The sequence below is a fragment of the Scyliorhinus torazame genome, chromosome 19 (assembly GCF_047496885.1).
Source record: "Scyliorhinus torazame isolate Kashiwa2021f chromosome 19, sScyTor2.1, whole genome shotgun sequence".
Classification (NCBI taxonomy): Eukaryota; Metazoa; Chordata; class Chondrichthyes; order Carcharhiniformes; family Scyliorhinidae; genus Scyliorhinus; species Scyliorhinus torazame.
The window spans coordinates 94,512,812-94,533,623 of record NC_092725.1 but is presented as its reverse complement, the minus strand read 5'-3'; the positions used below and the strand labels follow the sequence as shown (position 1 = coordinate 94,533,623).

Sequence of the window (20,812 nt, the reverse complement as noted above, 5' to 3'; positions counted from 1 at the left end):
ATTGGGAGCACAGATCACGGTAGAAGTGGTGAAAGGAATTAGGAACATGCAGACGGGAAAGGCCCCGGGACCGGACGGATTCCCAGTTGAATTTTACAGAAAATATTTGGACTTGCTCGCCCCGCTACTGACGAGGACCTTCAACGAGGCAAAGGAAAGGGGACAACTGCCCCCGACTATGTCAGAAGCAACGATATCGCTTCTTTTAAAGAAGGAAAAGGATCCGCTACAATGCGGGTCCTACAGACCAATCTCCCTCCTCAATGTAGATGCCAAGGTCTTGGCCAAGGTAATGGCAATGAGAATAGAGGAATGTGTCCCGGGGGTGGTTCATGAGGACCAAACTGGGTTTGTGTAAGGGGAGACAGCTGAACACGAACATACGGAGGTTGTTAGGGGTAATGATGATGGCCCCACCAGAGGGTGAAACGGAGATAGTAGTGGCGATGGATGCCGAGAAAGCATTTGATAGAGTGGAGTGGGATTATCTGTGGGAGGTGTTGAGGAGATTTGGGTTCGGAGAGGGGTATGTTAGATGGGTGCAGCTGTTGTATAGGGCCCCAGTGGCGAGTGTGGTCACGAATGGGCGGGGATCGGCATATTTTCGGCTCCATAGAGGGACAAGGCAGGGATGTCCTCTGTCCCCATTACTGTTTGCACTGGCGATTGAGCCCCTGGCGATAGCGCTGAGAGGTTCCAAGGGATGGAGGGGAATACTTAGGGGAGGAGAAGAACACCGGGTATCTTTATATGCGGATGATCTGCTACTATATGTGGCGGATCCAGCGGAGGGGATGCCAGAAATAATGCGGATACTTGGGGAGTTTGGGGATTTTTCAGGGTATAAATTGAACATGGGGAAGAGTGAGCTGTTTGTGGTGCATCCAGGGGAGCAGAGTAGAGAAATAGAAGACCTACCGTTGAGGAAGGTAACAAGAGACTTTCGTTACCTGGGGATCCAGATAGCTAAGAATTGGGGCACATTGCACAGGCTAAATTTGACGCGGTTGGTGGAACAGATGGAGGAAGATTTCAAGAGATGGGATATGGTAGCATTGTCAATGGCAGGGAGGGTGCAGGCGGTTAAGATGGTGGTCCTCCCGAGATTCCTTTTTGTGTTTCAGTGTCTCCCGGTGGTGATCACGAAGGCTTTTTTCAAAAGGATAGAAAAGAGTATCATGGGTTTTGTTTGGGCCGGGAAGACTCCGAGAGTGAGGAAGGGATTCTTACAGCGTAGTAGGGATAGGGGGGGCTGGCACTACCGAGCCTAAGTGAGTATTATTGGGCCGCTAATATTTCAATGGTGAGTAAGTGGATGGGAGAGGAGGAAGGAGCGGCGTGGAAGAGATTAGAGAGGGCGTCCTGTAGGGGGACCAGCCTGCAGGCTATGGTGACAGCCCCATTGCCGTTCTCACCAAGGAACTATACCACGAGTCCGGTGGTGGTAGCTACACTGAAGATTTGGGGACAGTGGAGACGACATAGGGGAAAGACCGGAGCACTGGGGGGGTCCCCGATAAGAAACAACCATAGGTTTGCCCCGGGGGGAATGGATGGGGGATATGGAATGTGGCAAAGAGCAGGTATAACGCAATTGAAAGATCTATTTGTGGATGGGAAGTTTGCGAGTCTGGGAGCGCTGACCGAGAAATATGGGTTGCCCCAAGGGAATGCATTCAGGTACATGCAATTGAGGGCTTTTGCGAGGCAACAGGTGAGGGAATTCCCGCAGCTCCCGACACAAGAGGTGCAGGACAGAGTCATCTCAAAGAAATGGGTGGGGGACGGTAAGGTGTCGGATATATATAGGGAAATGAGAGACGAAGGGGAGACTATGATGGACGAACTAAAAGGGAAATGGGAAAAAGAGCTGGGGAGGAGATTGAGGAGGGGATGTGGGCAGATGCCCTAAACAGGGTAAACTCGTCGTCCTCGTGCGCCAGGCTAAGCCTGATTCAGTTTAAGGTATTACACAGGGCACATATGACTGGAACACGGCTCAGTAAATTTTTTGGGGTGGAGGATAGGTGTGCGAGGTGCTCGAGAAGCCCAGCGAATCATACCCATATGTTTTGGTCATGCCCGGCACTACAGGGGTTTTGGATGGGGGTGACAAAGGTGCTTTCGAAAGTAGTAGGAGTCCGGGTCGAACCAAGCTGGGGGTTGGCTATATTTGGGGTTGCACAAGAGCCGGGAGTGCAGGAGGCGAAAGAGGCCGATGTTTTGGCCTTTGCGTCCCTAGTAGCCCGGCGCAGAATATTGCTAATGTGGAAAGAAGCCAAGCCCCCGGGGGTGGAGACCTGGATAAATGATATGGCGGGGTTCATAAAGTTAGAGCGGATTAAGTTCGTCCTAAGGGGGTCGGCTCAAGGGTTTACTAGGCGGTGGCAACCGTTCGTCGAATATCTTGCGGAAAGATAGATAGGGGAGAACAAAGAAGGCAGCAGCAGCGGCCCAGGACTTGGGGGGGGGGGGGGGGGGGTGGCCTGAGACAAGGCAGTTGCCAATTAGGGCTAGTTTTTTTTTTTTTTTTTTTTGTTATTTAATATTTATTTATTTGTTGTTGTTTTTGTTTAAATTTAAAAAAGGTCATTATTATCTGTATTGTTACAATGTTGTGTAAAGGATGCACAATGTACTGTGTTGGTTGACCAAAAATTCTCAATAAAATATTATTTAAAAAAAAACAAAAACAACCAATCACCAGACAGGACACCACCACTATAAAGCACACAGGGCATTAGGACTCCCCCTCGCTCTACAGGACACAGCTGAGATAGTAAGGGTGCACAAGCCAGTATCACGATGAGGTAGAGAGTTAGTCTGGTCAAGCCAGTAAGAGGTAGATGGAAAGAGTGTCAACTCACAGCAGACCATGTACAGCAATCAGGAAGTTCAATAAAACAGTGTTGTCAGAAGCCTGTTTCTAGTTTCACTGCATCCAGTTGCAGTCAACGTTGAATCAACTTATTTAACACATCATGGTCCCAGAGCGCTATTAATCCTAACGAACCTACCTAGAGTGCATCTGCAACGACCAGCAAGCAGCCATCCAGCGGCATGGAAAACATCCAGCCTCCTTCGCAACTCCGGCAAACAAAAGTTCCTCCTGTACATAGAGGCCTTCGATCTCGAGGCAGCATCGGATGCCAGAAAGATCGCTTAATCGCTTACGTTTGCCGATGGCGAAGACAAGACAAAGTTCAAGATAGTTCTGCTGAAATTCGACAGCCACTGCGACAGAGGTGAATGAGAGCTTTGAACGGTACATCTTCCAACAGAGGCTTCAGGGCAAGGATGAAACTTTTCATTCCTTCTTGACCCATCTCAGCATCCTAGCGCAGTCATGTAATTATGACTCGATGACTGATTCCATGGGATCAGATAGTTTGTCATCCAGTCCGGGCCACGACCGAGTGGACGATGAGGCCGAAGACCCAGAGGCGCAAGCGCGAACGTCGGCCGACTGCACTGCACATGTGCGATGGCGCACAGAACGGACTGATGTCAGCGTCATGACGTATCCGAATTGTGGCTCCGCCCATTTAAAGCGGCAACGTCCAGCCAAAGGCAGGCGATGTCTACAGTGTGGAAAGCCTGGCCACTACGCGGCCTTCTGCAGGTTCACTCCACCGAACAGCCAGCGATCCCAGCTGCAGCGCAGACGTATCCGCTGCGTACAACAAGGCATGCAGGATTCTGATCCAGACAGCCCAACGGACCCAGATGCTGACTGCCTAGAGTCTCCATATCGGGTGGGCATCATCACCACACACTAGTTGGTCTCTACCGTGCCTGCCAACCACTTTGATCCTCAGTGTGGATCCGGACGACGAGTGTGCCACCATCACGGTCAACCAGTCTCGCATCAGATTTAAATTAGACACTGGCGCGTCTGCAACCCTCATATCAGTCGGACCTCGACAGCATCAAACACCAACCTAGCATTCTTCCACCAGCCTGCCAGCTCCTCGACTACAATGGTAATGCCATAGCTGCCAGTGGGCCGTGTCAGCTTGGTTTTTCTCACAAGGCAACGTTGAGATTAGAGATAGTCTGGCCTGACAAGGCATCCCTGCTCAGTGCTCGTGCATGCTGCTACTGAGAGTTCATGCCATGTCCTCGACACCGGTGAAGGCCTCGCCCAATGTGAATCTCCAGGCTGAGATAGACTACATTCTCACACAATACCACAGTGTGTTTGATGGGATGGGTACACTCCCATATCGCTGCAAGATATTGCTCAAGCCGAATGCCACCCCAGTCATCCATGCACCACACCGGGTGGTGGCTCCTCTCAAGGGTAGTCTGAAAATGCAGCTACGAGAGCTCCAAGACCAGGGCATCATCTCAAAGGTCACGGAACCCAACTGGGTCAGCTCCATGGTCAGAGTCAAGAAATCCTTTGGCAAACTCCGCATTTGCATTGATCCCAAAGACCTGAATTGCAACATCATGCAAGAGCATTACCTGATCCCGAAGAGTGAAGAATTAACCTGCGAGATGGCTCATGCCAAATTCTTTACCAAGCTGGACACCTCCCATGGCTTCTGGTAAATTCAGCTGGACGAGTCCAGTCGGAAGCGGTGCACGTTTAACACTCCGTTCGGCAGGTATTGCTACAACCGCATGCCTTTTGGTATCATATCAGCTTCCGAAGTATTTCATCGCATAATGGAGCAAATGATGGAGGGCATCGAGGGGGTGCGAGTCTGGACGACGTGATCATCTGGTCCACAACGCCAGAGGATCACATTGCTCGCCTCAAACAGGTTTTCTAGAGGATTCATGAAAATAGCCTCAGGCTCTACAGGGCCTGTTTGGGCGGTCCACTATCAAGTTTTTAGGTGACCACATTTCACAGCAAGGTGCAACCCGACGCTGCCAAGGTGCTGGCAATCAATGCCATGAAGACACCAGAGGACAAAAAGGCAGTCCTCAGTTTCCTCGGGATGGTAAATTTTCTCGGAAAATTCGTTTATCCCACACCACCGCCCTCCGGCATCTCGTTAAAAAGTCGACAGTGTTCCAGTGGCTTCCTGCACATCAAGCGGAGTGGCTTGAGCTGAAGGCAAAGCTCACCACAGCCCCAGTACTGGCATTCTTTGACCCAACCAAGGATACCAAGATATCCACAGATGCAAGCCAGGACGGCATTGGGGCGGTGCTCCTCCAGCAAGATGATTCCTTATCCTGGGCTCCAGTGGCATATGCCTCCAGGGCCATGACTCCGACCAAACAATGATATGCCCAGATCGAAAAGGTGTCTGGGTCTCCCGACAGGAATAGTCAAGTTTCATGACTACGTATACGGTCTGCCGAAGTTCACGGTGGAAACAGACCACAGGCCTTTAGTCCACATAATCCAGAAGGATTTAAACGACATGACACCTCGACTGCAGCAAATTCTTCTTAGTCTCCGCCGATATGACTTCGAACTCGTCTACACACTGGGCAAGGAGCTGATCGTTGCGGGTGGCCTATCCCGATCCATCACCATGCCGTGAACCGGGCGACTTGATTCTCCAGAGGCACAGGTGCAGTTGTGTGCCAGCAACCTCCCAGCCACTGATGAACGAGTTGTCCAGATACGCAAAGAAACTGCCAAAGATCCTCTACTGCAGCACACGATGCAACACCTTGCCCATGGCTCGCAAAAGGGACAGTGCCCCCAGGTCTTCAACGTTAAGGACGAGTTAGCGGTTGTCGAGGGGATCCTTCTTAAACTAGATAGGATTGTCATTCCCCAAAGCATGCAAGCCATGGTGCTCAGACAAATCCATGAGGGTCACCTTGGGGTTGAAAAATGTCGATGCAGAGCTCGGCAGACTGTCTACTGGCCTGGCATCAGCCAGGACATTGCCAACACTGTCCCCCCCTGCTATTGTCAGGCAGGCTGCCCCCAGGTTCTTCGTTGTCTGGCTGATGGCTCCATTCTACGGTGCAACAGGAGGGCGCTACGAAGTTCCCTGTCCACCGCCTGGCCACACGTCATCATGGCCTCCTCCAACATCTCGCACCGCAAGGCCACCGATCCGGCCTCTCCCGGAGGCCACCGACATGGCAGCAATCCCACCTGTCCAAGTGCCAGCATTGCCCCCTCCACCTCTTGAGGCGATCGACAGGAAGGGGAGATGTCATAATATCCACTCATGTATATAATGATATGCAGACAGGCAGTGATTGACACAGGATAACCAATGAACACACAACACATAACAGGACACCACCACTATAAAGCACACAGGGCATTAGGACTCTTCCCTCTCTCTACAGGACACAGCTACTGAGATAGTAAGAGTGCACAAGCCAGTGAGCACTATCACCATGAGATAGAGTTAGTCTGGTTAAGCCAGTAGGAGGTTATCAGTTAGATTGATAGAGTGTCAACTCACAACAGACTATGTACAGCAATCAGGAAGTTCAGTAAAACAGGACCATCTCCTGTGTCAGAAGCCTGTTTCTAGTTCACTGCATCAACGTTGAACCAACTCACTTAACACATCACCCCTATGCTTGTAATTTTTAAAAAAGGTGCAATGCCTGGACATATTCTTCTTGCCTCAGATTTCCAGCATCCAATGTGATTATTCTGGTTGCCAAAGCAGGCTTGAAACATGTAGAGGTACTGATAAGATTGCATCAGTGTTAATGACATGACAGTAGTTCATTGTCAGATTAATAGTTTAAACGGATCTGTAAAGTAGTAATTTAATAATTTACACAATGTAGATTGAACAAACTTCTGTAGCACCTATATTCACCATTTCGGAGCTGGGTCTTAGTCAGACATTGCAGGAGACAGATTAGGAAACACGAAGGATTGAAGTTTGGAACTTTCTTCCACATTTACTGCACAAGTTATGAGCACATGGTGTAGGGGATAACATTAATGATACATGGACAAAGGATTGGTTGGTTAACAGGACCCAGAGCGTAGGAATAAATAGGTCTTTTTCAGATTGGCAGGCAGTAACTAGTGGAGTGTGCTTACCATAAGGATCAGTGCTGGGACCTCAATTACCTACAATCTCCAGTGACTTGGATGAAGGGACTAAATATGGAGGAGCTACGTTTGCAGAGGACACCAGGATAGGTAGGAAAAATAAGTTGCCAAGAGGAGGCAAGAGTATGCAAAGGACTATAAATCGTAAGTGGACAAAACAATGGCAGATGGGTAATGTGGGTAATCGTCAGCTTGTCCAGTTGGCAGGAAGAATAGAAAAGCAAAATATTAGTTAAGATGGAGAGAGATTGGAGAGGGATTACAGAAGGATTTGCATGTCCTGGTACATGAATCAAAGTTAGTATGCAGGTACAGCAAAGTGATTAGCAATGTCGGTCTTCGACAGTCGAATGAAGGAATGGTTTGGGCCATGGCTCACCTGGGTGAAACTACTGTGCAGCACTCCCATGGCGACCATATGGACAAACATCACCAGCTCCGGATACCTCTGGCTGCACAGAGGCACGAGACCGGGATGCCCACCCAGTCCCCATGTTTATTTATTTAATATTTTTTAAATGTAGTTCCCCAATTAAGGGGCAATTTAGCATGACCAATTCACCTACACACTGCACATCTTTTTGGGCTGTTTGGGGGGGGGGGGGGGGGGGGGGGGAGGAGAGAAAGAGATAAGAACCATGCAGACACAGGAAGAATGTGCAAACTCCACATGGACAGTGACCTGGGGCGAGGATTGAACCGAGATCCTCAGCGCCATAAGGAAGAAGTGCTAACCACTGCACCACGCTGCCCGCCCTGGCAATCAAACCACTGCAATCGTCCTCAGAGCGATTAAGTTGGTCAGGCAAGGTGAAATATTGTGAAGACTTATAGGATCCTTGGGTTTATAAATAGATGCATTGAGTATAAAAGCATCACCCTCAGAATGAAGTTCAGTGATGCTACATCTCTACAAGTCATTGATCAGACTACATTTGGTGTATTGTTCAGTTCTGAAGGAAGTATGTTAAAGCCCTGGAGAGAGTACAGAGTGAGAGGAGATTCACTAGAATGGTACCAGAAATGAGGAATACTAGATACAAGTAAAGATTGGAGAAATTGGGCTAGTTCTCCTTGGAGCAATGAAGGTTAAGAGCTGACCTTATTGAGGGGTTCAAAATTCCGAACAATTTTGACAAAGAGGATATTCTGTTTCCACTAGTTGGTATGACTAGGGGGGGGTCACAATTCACAATTTCAAGATGGTCAGCAAGAGAGCTAGGAGAGAGACGAGGAGAAACGTCTTTACTCAAAATAGGCGTTGTTGGGGTTTGGAATGCACTGCCTGGGAGAGAGTGGTTGAGGTGGATTCCATAGGCAGTTTCAAAATAGAGCTGGATACATATTTGAAAAGGGTCTCATTGAGGGTTACAGAAATAGGGCGAGAGAGCCGGATACATATTTGAAAAGGATTCATTTAGAGGATTACAGAGATAGGGCTACAGAATGGGAGCTGATGTGAACACAATGGGCCTAATGGCTTCCTTTGTGCTGTAAACGTTTATTAATATTGGCGGTGGTATTTGGTGGTGGGGAGGGGCAAATGTCAATTGACGCTGGTGCTTCACTTTAAGAACCTGATTCTCCAACTCTGTTTATCCTCCGCTTCCTTTCTCCACTTTGATGGCCATACCAGAAATCAGGCACTTGCGTTTCTGGTTTCAAACTTCTACCTAAACCTTCACATTTAAAAAAAGTCCTCCTCAAATGCTTTAAACAAGCGTTCGCATCACCGACATCACCCTTAGCACAGCACCCATAACTTGGATGATTTTGTACAGATTTTCAGAACTGCTATTGCTGCAGAAGAATGGAGTATCCCAACCTCTCTTTTTGTATGGGAGAATGACAGACGTTGCAGAGGTGTTTTCAGTCAGTGAGCGTAGATGCCACATCGATGCATTTTCTTCTGGCTTCAAACTGAACAACAAACCAGGATCTTGGCCACTTGTTGATGTCCTTCCTGTAGGAATCTGAAAACATGGAAATTAAAGTTTCAAAAGCGGGGGAGAAGAGCTTCAATGTATTAAGTCAGGAAATTATGCCAATTACTGACGTCACAAGGAGGTTCATATTCTTTTGGTCTTTGATTGTAAAAAAAAAAAAAAAAAAAACTGCCTCCAAATTATTCGAAAGCTATTTTCCAACAGTTAATGCAAAATAAAAATTTTGCAGGTGCTGGATAGTATTTTTTAAATTCTAAAAACACTCCGGTTTGGCAGCATGTGCGAAAGGGAGAAACTGGGTTAATGTTTCAGATCAATGTCCTCATCCAAACGGAGGAAAGGTCACCCAAAACATTTCCTTCAACAGGCAGATGCTGCCAGACCACCATTTAAAGTCCAACTGGTTAAAAAGACATTAAATACAATTAATACCCTTCAGTTGATTTTAGGACAGCAACCTTAATAGGTCAAATGTAGATGCATGCTGAGAAGATTAGGGTCCAAGACAACTTCCAGCACAAATCCACAATTCAACCCATTAAAATCAATGATTTATTTCCTTAAACAATGCCTAGAGTTTAAAAAACGTGCAAGCTCATTCAAGACAATTTCAGCTTCACTTATGAAAAGTTGTTCTGCCTGAAAATTAAGCTGTCAATCAAATTAACATGACTTGGCCGAACACTAGAACAGTTGTGGACCAAACTGGTGTGAAAAAGAACCTTATAGTAGAATGAATGTCTTCAAAATTAGCAAAAATCAGCCACCACTGATCAGGAAGGAGTCTAAAGTAGGTGTTAAAGTATTTTTGCTTCTATTTTGCAGTGGAGTGTTATGCACAAGGTGACTCTTGGTTCGCATTGTGCCAAGAGTGACTACACTTCAAGGAGTACATCATTAGCTGTAAAGAACATTGGGATGTCAGAGGTTGTGCAAAGCATTGCAGAATTGAAAGCCCTTGTGGTGGTTTTATTCCTGCTAGTGCAAAATCTATTCTGGGCAATAGGGGCATAGACTACAAAGTAAACAAAGTAAACACGGAGGTTGAGGAATTTACCACCAGGCCGATTAATCAGAATTGTATGACTCAGCCTCCCAAGTGACATCTAGAGAAGCAGAGCTGGCGGTCACCAGCTGACATGCACCATCTGAAGACTTGGTAAAGCAGTTGACAGAAAAACTTTTGGTGAAGTATTTTTATTGGTTTTGTATTTATAATATTGCAAGGGACATCGATATTTTCAAAGAATATTGCTACAGATGTTCTTGCGTATCAGAGGGTTCTTGGCAACCCCCCTCCCCTCCCCCACACAAACGCCATGATTAATTTGTCTACTTTGATGGTGACCTGGGGATGAACATTGGGAGCTCTGAACAGGAAAAAGAATTTATACAGTATGTTCATATTGTCTGCACTCTCCCCACCAGGGCGAATGGGAGGGAGTCCTGTAGTGATCTTGGTGTGCATGTACACAAGGGGTTAATGTGTAATCAGTAGCACCACATGATCACTAGAGGGACAGACCAACAGGGGTATAAAAGGCAGCCACATTGGGTCTCATTCTCTCTTGGGTGCACGGTGATCAAACAACAGACTAGTTTAGATGGCCAATGGAGTTACGTATCGTTACCATAGTTAGATGGTGTTAACCCATCACTAGTATCATAGTTAAAGTAAAGAACTCAAGTAAATATCATAGTTACTCAATTGTTACTACTCCTTTTGTTAATACTGGAAGAGTTAGAATCTTCTTCATTGGGATTCAGAATACCTCATCACTAACCAAGTATTGAGTAGCACGTTACCTACCATACAGTTAACAAAACAAATCCCACCACTGCTGGGCCCTCTTTACCTGCATCAGATGCAACAGATCCAGCTCTGCTTTCAAACCTCCTCCGGTTCAGTTTATAACTTGTTCTTGAATAAAGCCAGCCCAACAATTGGCCAGGTCAGCCCCCATTACATGACCACGTGCTTCTCCCCAAAATTAGCTTTCAGAGCATCTGTGCGACATACTGTGTCAGGTTTCTGCCCTGTGCCCTCAGCTAGCCCGACAATCTTTAGGTTCTGGTCAGAGACCTGTTCATCCACCTTCCCCCTGGAATGTTCTCTGGCACCAACCTTGCAACCTGCGCCTCGAGCGAAACAATACAATCACTCTGGTCTGTGGCCACTTTCTTCAGGTACCAGATTCGTATCCTGGGCCTCCAGTCTCACTCAGTTCTCTCAAAGGCCTCTGAAGGGGGCCAGCACACTTCATATGGTTGACGCAAAGCCTTTCTTAATGGAGTCCCTGTGCTTTTGGAACAAGGAATTCCATCCACTGCCATGTTGGTGGGTGGGCTGGTATTCACATTGGTGATCCATTTCAGTGACCATATTTTGCTCAGCTGTGGAGACCTGGATCTTCCTCCCCTGACTCTTGCTGCTTTTTCGGCTTGGTGGCTGGTTTGAGGGCAATTCCTCGGGTGGGTGTGCATGGGTTGTTATTTCGGTGTCCGTGTCGTATTTACAGGCTAAAAGGACACAAGCTCTATTAAAAATCCTGAGCAAAGGCAAAAAACCTGGTGATGATTGAGGAAGTGTAAGCAAACCTTAAAATACAGCTTGAAAGCAATGCACCATAAATCAGGCAGCACTGGGAAACAGAACGCAGTTTTAAACCCACCACAGCTCATGTCTGGAGATGGTGCCATAACATGCGTCAAATTGGGGGGGGGAAATTGTTGTCAATGGACTATTAGATTCCCCTACAATGAGATTGAGAAATTTTTTTAAATGGCCCAAGTCATTGTAGCAGGTATCAGAAAAACCATCAGCACAAGTATGACGAATGTAGGAATTTCAGTAAATATTTTGATATGCATCAGGTGCAATGTGTGAGATTGGTGCAGTAAGGTTTTGAAAGACAGCCAGGCTTTGTGGCTACAGAAGGTATAATTAAAGCATCACAAAAGAATTAATTCCAACCATGTATCTTGTTTACCAAAATAGGGCTAATGGAATTTCCTTTATAGAAAAGTTCCCTGGGGAGTAGATAATTAGAGACCGTTTAGCCAGAGTAAGATGGTCATAACCCAGTTAGTGGGATAGAGATGCAGTAGTTAATTGGAGGAGTCAAGGGCTGAAGGGAGTTTTCATTTAAATAACTTAACTAGCAAGAGTTTTGACAAATTCTGGGAAGTTAGAGTAGTTTGACACAGGCAAGAATCCTCAGGCTATTATCCTGAAGGATCTCTCTCCAATTATCCAAGACATCCCTATATCCAGGCAAATGCGAGGTGATGCATTTTGGAAGATCTAATTCAAGAGCGGACTATACGGTCAATGGAAGAGTCCTGGGGAAAATTGATGTACAGACAGATCTGGGAGTTCAGGTCCATTGTACCCTGAAGGTGGCAACGCAGGTCGATAGTGGTCAAGAAGGCATATAGCATGCTTGCCTTCATCGGACGGGGTTGGAGTACAAGAGTCGGCAGGTCATGTTAGTTGTATAGGACTTTGGTTAGGCCACATTTGGAATACTGCGTGCAATTCTGGTCGCCACATTACCAGAAGGATGTGGATGCTTTAGAGAGGGTGCAGAGGAGGAGGTTCACCAGGATGTTGCCTGGTATGGAGAGTGCTAGCTATGAAGAAAGGTTGAGTAGATTAGGATTGTTTTCGTTGGAAAGACGGAGGTTGAGGGGGGACCTGAGAGGTCTACAAAATTATGAGAGGTATGGACAGGGTGGATAGCAACAAGCTTTTTCCAAGAGTGGGGGTGTCAATTACAAGGGGTCACGATTTCAAGGTGACCGGGGGGGGAGGAGGAGGAGAGGGGGAGAAAGTTTAAGGGAGGTCTGCGTGGAAAGTTACGCTTTGCCAGCGAAGGTGGTAGAGACAGGCATGATAGCATCATTTAAGATGCACCTAGACAGATATATGAACGAGCGGGGAACAAAGGGAAGTAGATCCTTGGAAAATAGAAGGCAGGTTTAGATAAAGGATCTGGATCGGCGCAGGCTGGGAGAACCGAAGGGCCTGTGCCTGCGCTGTCATTTTCTTTGTTCTTTTGTTCTATGCAGCAAGCAATTAGGAATTTAAAACTTGTTAAAAGTTCAACGGTTTAAAAAAGTTTAAAAGTTTAAAAGCTACTTTTTGCATAATGTTAAAGTTAGTTTATAAACGAAGTTTGTTTTAATATACTGTATCCTTTTTTGGGCATTGTCATGATATAAATCAGCATATCATCATGGTGCAATCACACACACACAGATGGATATACAGTATGACCATGCAGCATACACAACATCGCAGCCAATCACCAGCTAGAGCATACGCATTATAAAGACAGGGGACACCAGAGTTCCCATTCATTCTAGCAGCAGCCAGCTCAGAGCACAGAACTCACAGCCTGCCTCTCAGACATTCACTATGTGCTGAGTGCCTCACCTAGATAGTGATAGGACAGGGTCCACAGATAAGCTGATAATGCACATACCCAAAGTTACAATGTTATTACAGTTGCATTGTTAATAAAATAGAGTTACACCATCTCCAGGCGAGTTGACCTGTTTGTAGGCCAGAACACCCAATACGACATGGTTCCAGGGGTGGAAGCCTACCAGCCCGTGAGACCTACCTGCAACTTATCAGCAATCCGCCATCCTGCAGCATGGAGAACAAACTGTTCCAGCAGCGCCTGCAGGGTGTGGTAGTATGTATTAGGGGTCATGTGGGACTGGAAGCCCTAATGTCATTGGCTGGCTGACAGATCCCGGGTCCTGGTTGGCCGTTGACCTCTAGCTCCGCCCTGAAGGCGGAGTATAAGCCGGAGTCCTCCCCCGCAGGCCATTCTACTATCGAGCTGCGGGGGAACAGACACGCTTAATAAAGCCTCATCGACTTCACTCTATTCGTCTCACGGAGTCTTTGTGCGCTACACAGGGTAAGGACAAGCCTTTCCAGTCCTATTTAACGCACCTCCGTGCGCAGTCTTGCGGCTATGGGCCCACCTCTGACTCCATGATATGCGACCAGATAGTTTTCAGAGTCATGTCGGACACCCTGCGCCAGCAGCTCCTTGGAATCAAGCAACTCACCCTAGCGACGGCCATAGAGACCTGCGTCCTGCATGAGAACGCCACCAGCCGGTACTCACATCCAGGCGGCTAAAATGACGCGGCAGGGGCCCCACTAGGCAAAGCAGGTCCAGACGATAGAGCACCTCCCGGCCCGGAAGAGGGCGGCCATTTTGTGCGCTTTCCGAGGCCTCCCGCACTTGTACGCGCCAAAAGAGGGGACATTGACGCGGAGGAACACGATGCGCAGGACGCAAGACCACACCGCGCATGCGCGGTGGCACAACAAACGCACCGACGTGCGGCAACAGTGGTTCCGCCCCTTTAAAGCGGCAACGTCTGGCCAAAGCGTGACAATGCCTACGCTGCGGCAGGCTTGGCCACTATGCTGCCGAGCACCTCAGCCTGCCAACTCGCAACAATTTAACCAGCCTCGCAGAAATGTTCGGGCAATTCTACCCACGTACAGAGTCCGATCCTGACATCATACAGACCAGTGACACGGAGGACAGGGAGCCCTTCCGCGTTGCTGTCATCAACAACAAGCTGTCCCCGAGTCGAACGCACCAGCCGCCGGTGCACAGCATTGATCCGGACGACGAGTGGTGTGCCACCCTGACGGTCAACCGATCCCAGATCACATACCGCCTGGACACTGGTGCTTCCGCAAATCTCCTCGCATGGTCAGTATTTCAAACCCTGCGGGTCAAACCAGCAATTCTTCCATCCATCTGTCAACTGATCGGCTATAATGGCAACGTCATCACCGCCACAGGGTCGTGCCAACTCGAAGTGACGCACAACTCACGTAAAGCCATCCTACCCTTCGAGATAGTGGGCTCTTCAAATGGACACTGCTCATCGGCGTGCAAACTCGTCCACCTCGTACACACTCTCCAGAAGGCACGTCTGACTTCCAAGATGTGGAATTCAGGGCGCAACTAAACTCTATCCTCACAACCAGGATGCGTTCGAGGGCATGGGTACACTGCCCTACACAAAGTCCTGCTCAAACAGGATGCCACCCCGGTAGTTCATGCACCTCGCAGAGTCCCAGCACCCCTCAAGGACCACCTCAAGCAGCAGCTGCAGGACCTTCAGGACCAAGGAATGCTTTCCCGGGTGACCGAACCAACTGCATGGGTCAGCTCCATGGTGTGCGTCAAGAAGCCTTCCGGCGAGCTCCGGGTCGGTATTGACCCAAAAGACTTCGCAACATAATGAGGGATCATTACCCTATACCCAAACGTGTGGAGATCACGAGAGATGGCTCGGGCAAAAATATTCACCAAGCTTGATGCCTCGAAGGGCTTCTGACAGATTCAATTGTATCAGTCCAGCCGGAAGCTGTGCACTATCAACATTCCATTTGGCAGATACTGCAACAATAGGATGCCATTTGGCATCATATCGGCCTCTGAAGTGTTCCATCGCATCATGGAACAAATGGAGGGCATCGAAGGTGTGCGCGATGCCCTCCATGTGGACGATATCATTATTTGGTCTAACACACCGCAGGAGCATATCAGTCGCCTCCAACGCGTCTTTCAACGGATACGGGAGCAGGGCCTGCGCTTTAACAAAGCCAAGTTCTTTTGGCCAAATCGAGCTCCAAGTTCTTGGGGGACCACATCTCCCGGTGGGTGTGCGGCCGGATGCCGACAAGGTGGCAGCCATCACGGCCATGCAGAAGCCGAGACAAGGCAGTGCTACGCTTTCTAGGAATGGTCAGCTTCCTGGGAAAATTCATCCCTAACCTTGCTTCCCACACCACAGCTCCCCAGCACCTTGTCAGGAAGACAACTGAATTCCAGTGGCTTCCCACCCACCAGTGTGAATGGGAGGAGCTCAAGGTCAAGCTTACCACCGCCCCGGTACTGGCATTCTTCGATCCTGCAAGGGAGACGAAGATCTCGACTGACGCCAGCCAATCCGACATTGGGGCGGTCCTCCTGCAATGGGATGACGCCTCATCATGGGCCCGTCGCCCATGCGTCACGTGCCATGACCCCCACAGAGCCGCCTTGTGCGCAAACTGAGGAGGAGGAGTGCCTAGGCCTGTTGACTGGCGTTGACAAGTTCCACGACTGTGCATGGCCTTCCCCAGTTCACCGTGGAGACTGACCATCACCCACTGGTTGGCATCATCCAAAAGGACCTTAATGACATGACCCCTCGCCTCTAGCGCATTCTGCTCAAACTCCAGAGTTACGACTTCCAACTTGTATACACCCCGGGTAAGGACCTGATCATAGCAGACGCTCTGTCCAGGGCAGTCACCACTCCATCCGACCCAGAGGGGTTAGTTTGCCAAGTCGACACACATGTAGCCTTCACTTCTGACAAATCTGCCGGCCACTGATGAACGCCTTGCGCACATTCACCATGAGACTGCGGCTGACCCCCTTCTGCAACGTGTGATGCGCCACATGGACGGGTGGCTCAAGGGACAATGCCCACTGTTTTACAACATTCGGGACGACTTGGTAGTCGTGGATGGTGTCCTCCTGAAGCTGGACCGCATTGAGCCCACACAGCATGCACCGGCTTGTCTTAGAACAGCTGCATGAAGGCCATCTCGGCATTGAGAAGTGCCGACGGAGGGCCAGAGAGGCTGTATACTGGCCAGGAATAAAGGAGGACATTGCCAACACTGCTCAATTGCCCCACCCGTCAGCGGTTCCAGCCGGCTCAACCACACAAGACCCTTCAGCCCCATGAGTTGGTCACGTCTCCCTGGTCGAAGGTGGACATGGACCTGTTCCATGTGCTCGTCAGGGACTACATCGACTACTTTTCCAGCTACCGAGGTCATACGCCTGCACGACACCACGTCATCAGCTGTTATCCGGGTCTGCAAGAAGACCTTTGCTCGCCACGGCATTCCGCTCACCGTGATGTCAGACAATGGCCCCTGCTTCGCGAGTCAGGAATGGTCTTCCTTCGCCAGTGCATACAACTTTGCAGTGACGTCCAGTCCCCTGCACCCTCAGTCAAATGGCAAAGCAGAGAAGGGGTTCCACATTGTAAAAAGGCTTCTCTGCAAGGCTGCTGATGCAGGATCAGACTTCTGCCTCACCTTGCTGGCCTATCGCTCAGCCCCACTGTCCACGGGCCTATCGCCGGACCAACTGCTTATGGGTCACACCCTCAGGACCACTGCCGTCCATTCACGTCCCAGACCTCGACCATGCTCTGGTACTTTGGTGGATGCAACAAGAGTGTGAGCAACACAAGGCGGCTCGATGCTTGGGCGACTGATCTTCCTGCCCTGGCGCCTGGAGATAATGTCCGCATACATCTTGGAGGGTGGCTGGTCGGCAACCACTTAGGTTCTTACAGGTGGCTCCCCGCTTGTTTGCCTGATGGCTCCATTCGCCGCCGCAATCGCGTGCCCTTAGTCTGGTTCCACGCCCGCTACGAAATTCTGCACTGGTGCCACGCCCTCCTGTTGTCCCCGACATGGACTTTTGAGCTTCTGGATACCCAGTCTCCTCCTCACTCGACCGTGGCCCAGCCCATTCCTCAGCCGGTGGATCCTGAACCACCCTGGAGACGGTCAACCAGAATCCATCGCCACCCCAAAGACTTGATTTCTAAACCTTGCACTATTGGACTTACTGACTTGTTCTGCCGTACTGTTTAAGAGCTTTTCATAGTTTGTTAATATCATTTGTTTCATTCTTGGTGTAACAGTTTTCCTCTGCACCTGGCATCTTCCCATGTATATAGTATAGCCACATGTACATATTGATGTAAATAATGCACACGCATGATCAGACACTCAATACACTTCATTTATTCTCATGTAGGCACATATTCTTTGCAAAAAGGGGGGGGGATCTAATGATATACATCAGCATATCATGGTGCAATCACACACACACTGACGGACATACAGTAGGACCAACCAGCATACACAACATCGCACCACCAAATCAGACTAACTTGAAGAGGTCATAACATTTGATTTGATCGAAATATTGGAAAGACACAAGTTTAATGAAAGGGTCCAGAATCCTGGTGAGCCCATAAGCACTTCTCAATGACCTGTCTCAGTTGGCTGAAAGTTGTGAACATATACAGATCTCAATCTGAGCTGATTAGACGCTGCATCGTAGTTGGGATAACAAACTTTTTTTTTTTTATAAATAAAATCCAAGGACCGTCAGCAAAATAGAGCCATATTAAGAGGCACAGACAAACCTATGGTACAAAACAACTCCAATGACAGTACAGCTCATTTAAACAAGAAATGGGAAAAACATTTAAAACGAGATGCAATGAACTGTGATACCAAGAAACCAGTGTCCTGTAAGTTTTGAAGAATGCTTCCATTGAAGAGGGGTTGGACAGGTTGAAAAGACATAGATTGAAAACCTCTAGATGGGACCAAATGTCCCATATGTGGAGAGTGCTCATTCAAAGGGTCAGTGCAGACTTGATGAACCGAATGGCCTCCTTCTGCACTGTAGGGATTTTATGATTCTATGACAAGTGAATCCTCAAAGCCAAACTAGAGGAACAATGCATCCTAGGCAAAATGGAAGATCCCAGACATACCTTCGGGAATGCATCAATGGGCAGAATGCATCAATGGGCATCTCAGTATTTTTTAAACACAGAAGCAAGTGTGGCAGTCCTGTCCAGAATCTTGGCCAACAAAAATGGTGGCAGCTGCAACATTGTGGCCTGGGAGGGATCAGACTACCAGTTATAGGCATGTTTCACATCGCTCCAATATGGGAACAAACATACTGGAGGCTGGTGTATTCATATTTATTCCTAGTTGGAACAAGGTCATTTTCATCAGGTGACATTGATGTCACCAGAAGTTTGGGCAGGCTAACAGTATAGTCTAGCAGCCTGTAGAGAAGACACCTTCCCAATAAAGCTCTTGTTGGGCTTGCAGACCATGAGGTACAAACTACACTTTAAAAATACCATAGAGACATTATACAATCAGGACTTCTCTCTACTGGGCCAAGATGCCCTTTTTTTCTAGGCAATAAAGGGAGAGTTTGAGTAGGTTGGGATTGTACTCATTGGAGTGGAGAGGTGACCTTAATGAGACACAGGGGGCACGAATCTCCACTCCGGCACCGGTTGGGAGAATCGCCTGGGCCACCAAGATTTCCCGTGACGCCGGTCCGATGCCCTCCCACGATTCTCCCAAGTGGCAGGAACGGCCCGGTCGAGTTTCGCGGGCCGCAGGCCAGAGAATCACCCGAGACACCCAAAACAGCGATTCTCCGCCACCCCCGCTATTCTCAGGCCCGGATCGGCCGAAGTCCCGACGGCGTGACCCCAGTTCACGCCGTCGCCGTTCACACCTGTTTTTTAAAGTCGTCAGCCAGTCGTGCTGGCTGACGCCGAGCAGGGAGGAGGTGAGCGGACTGTTGCGCAGTGCCCGGAGACCGGGTCGGCTTACCCGAGAAGGCTGCGGCCAAAGGGGGTGCGGGAGAGCATGCAGGTGGGAGGGGGTGAGGGGGAGAGTGTGGATGGTATTGTCCATCCGCGGATGCCACAGGTCAGCCGCCCTGATATGGCAGGACGGTGACGAGGACACGGCCGCAGGGTGCGTGGCGCTGATGGGCACAGGAGAGTGGCACACTGGTGAGCAGTAGTGTGAACTGACTGTTGGGCGCAGACAGTGACCAGGTGTTAGGCTGGCTGAGTGTCTGCAGCGCGACCAGGCCACCGGGGCACACAGGTATCCCATGCAGCCCGGCTGACGAGGTGTGGAAGAACCTCCGTGTAACATGTCGTTTCTCTGCCCCCCACCACCCTCCTGCAGGTCACCATGTATGCCAACCAGACAGCGATGTTCACTGCCGTGGTTGGAGCAGCAGCTCTGGAGTTTGCCATCCGGCAGCGTAGAATCAGACGGCCCACAGTGGCTGCAGATTTAGCGGTCGCCGGTGCAGCAGTGGGGATGGCCGCGGAGTGGCCCGTCGTCGCCGCGCAGGCGCTCAGGACCAGAATGTACAGGGGGATGCAGAGGGGAACATTGATCGCCAGACGACGAATGCGAGGAATGCAGAGGAAGTGCTTGCGACCGACTGCTGGGACTGAGCCATCACTTGCTGGGACCGGGCCATGGCATGGTGAGACTCAGCCAGGGCCCAGAGAGCGGAGGCAATGTCGTGTTGGCTCTGGCGCATGGCTACCTGAGAGAGGGCAGCCCGCTCCTGGGCCATGGATGACCTGACCCATGGCTGAAACCCCTTCACCCACTGCCTCCACCGCAGACGCCACCCGTGCGGTGTCGGCCTGGGTGGCTGCGATGAGCGGCACCACTCTGCGCTCCTGGACGCGGATAGACTCCTCCAGCTGCACGTGCAGGCCCTGGAAGATGGCCCTCATCCCGTTACTCAGTCCCTGGGTGTCCACACGCATCGGTTGTCCGGGTGGGTCAATTACATCCAGGAACCATCTGGGTGGCTGCTGGGCCTGGGCTGCCCTCCGACCGTCCAGCCCATCGGCTGCTCCAAACTTTACCTGCTGTACCGGCTCAGCTGTGGGGTGCACACCAGACAGTAACCCGGGAGCATCATCACTTATATGCCCAACCGAGGTGAGTGTCTCTGCGATGGTGAACGGTGTCGGAGACAGCAGTGCCGCAAGCTCGAGGTCATCATCCGTCCAGAAGTCTGGTGTGTACTGGTTCCCCCTCATGGCCCGGCGTAAGCTCCACGCGGGCCATGTCATCTTGAGTTTGATCCAGCGGGTGTGTGGCCGTGATGTGGGCTTCAGCATTACTGTCCACCCTGTGCCCCTGACTAATGTCTGT

The 20,812-nt window shown here is 49.6% G+C and overlaps 1 protein-coding gene across 1 annotated transcript in view; it reads right to left on the bottom strand.

Moving 5' to 3' along the window:
• tm7sf3 (transmembrane 7 superfamily member 3) overlaps positions 1-20,812 on the bottom strand; it is an 80,392-nt gene that overhangs the window by 39,308 nt on the left and 20,272 nt on the right. Inside the window, exon 3 of the mRNA XM_072484830.1 lies at positions 8,832-8,979. Coding sequence (XP_072340931.1) covers positions 8,832-8,979 — 148 coding nt within the window. The remainder of the gene's footprint in view (positions 1-8,831; positions 8,980-20,812) is intronic.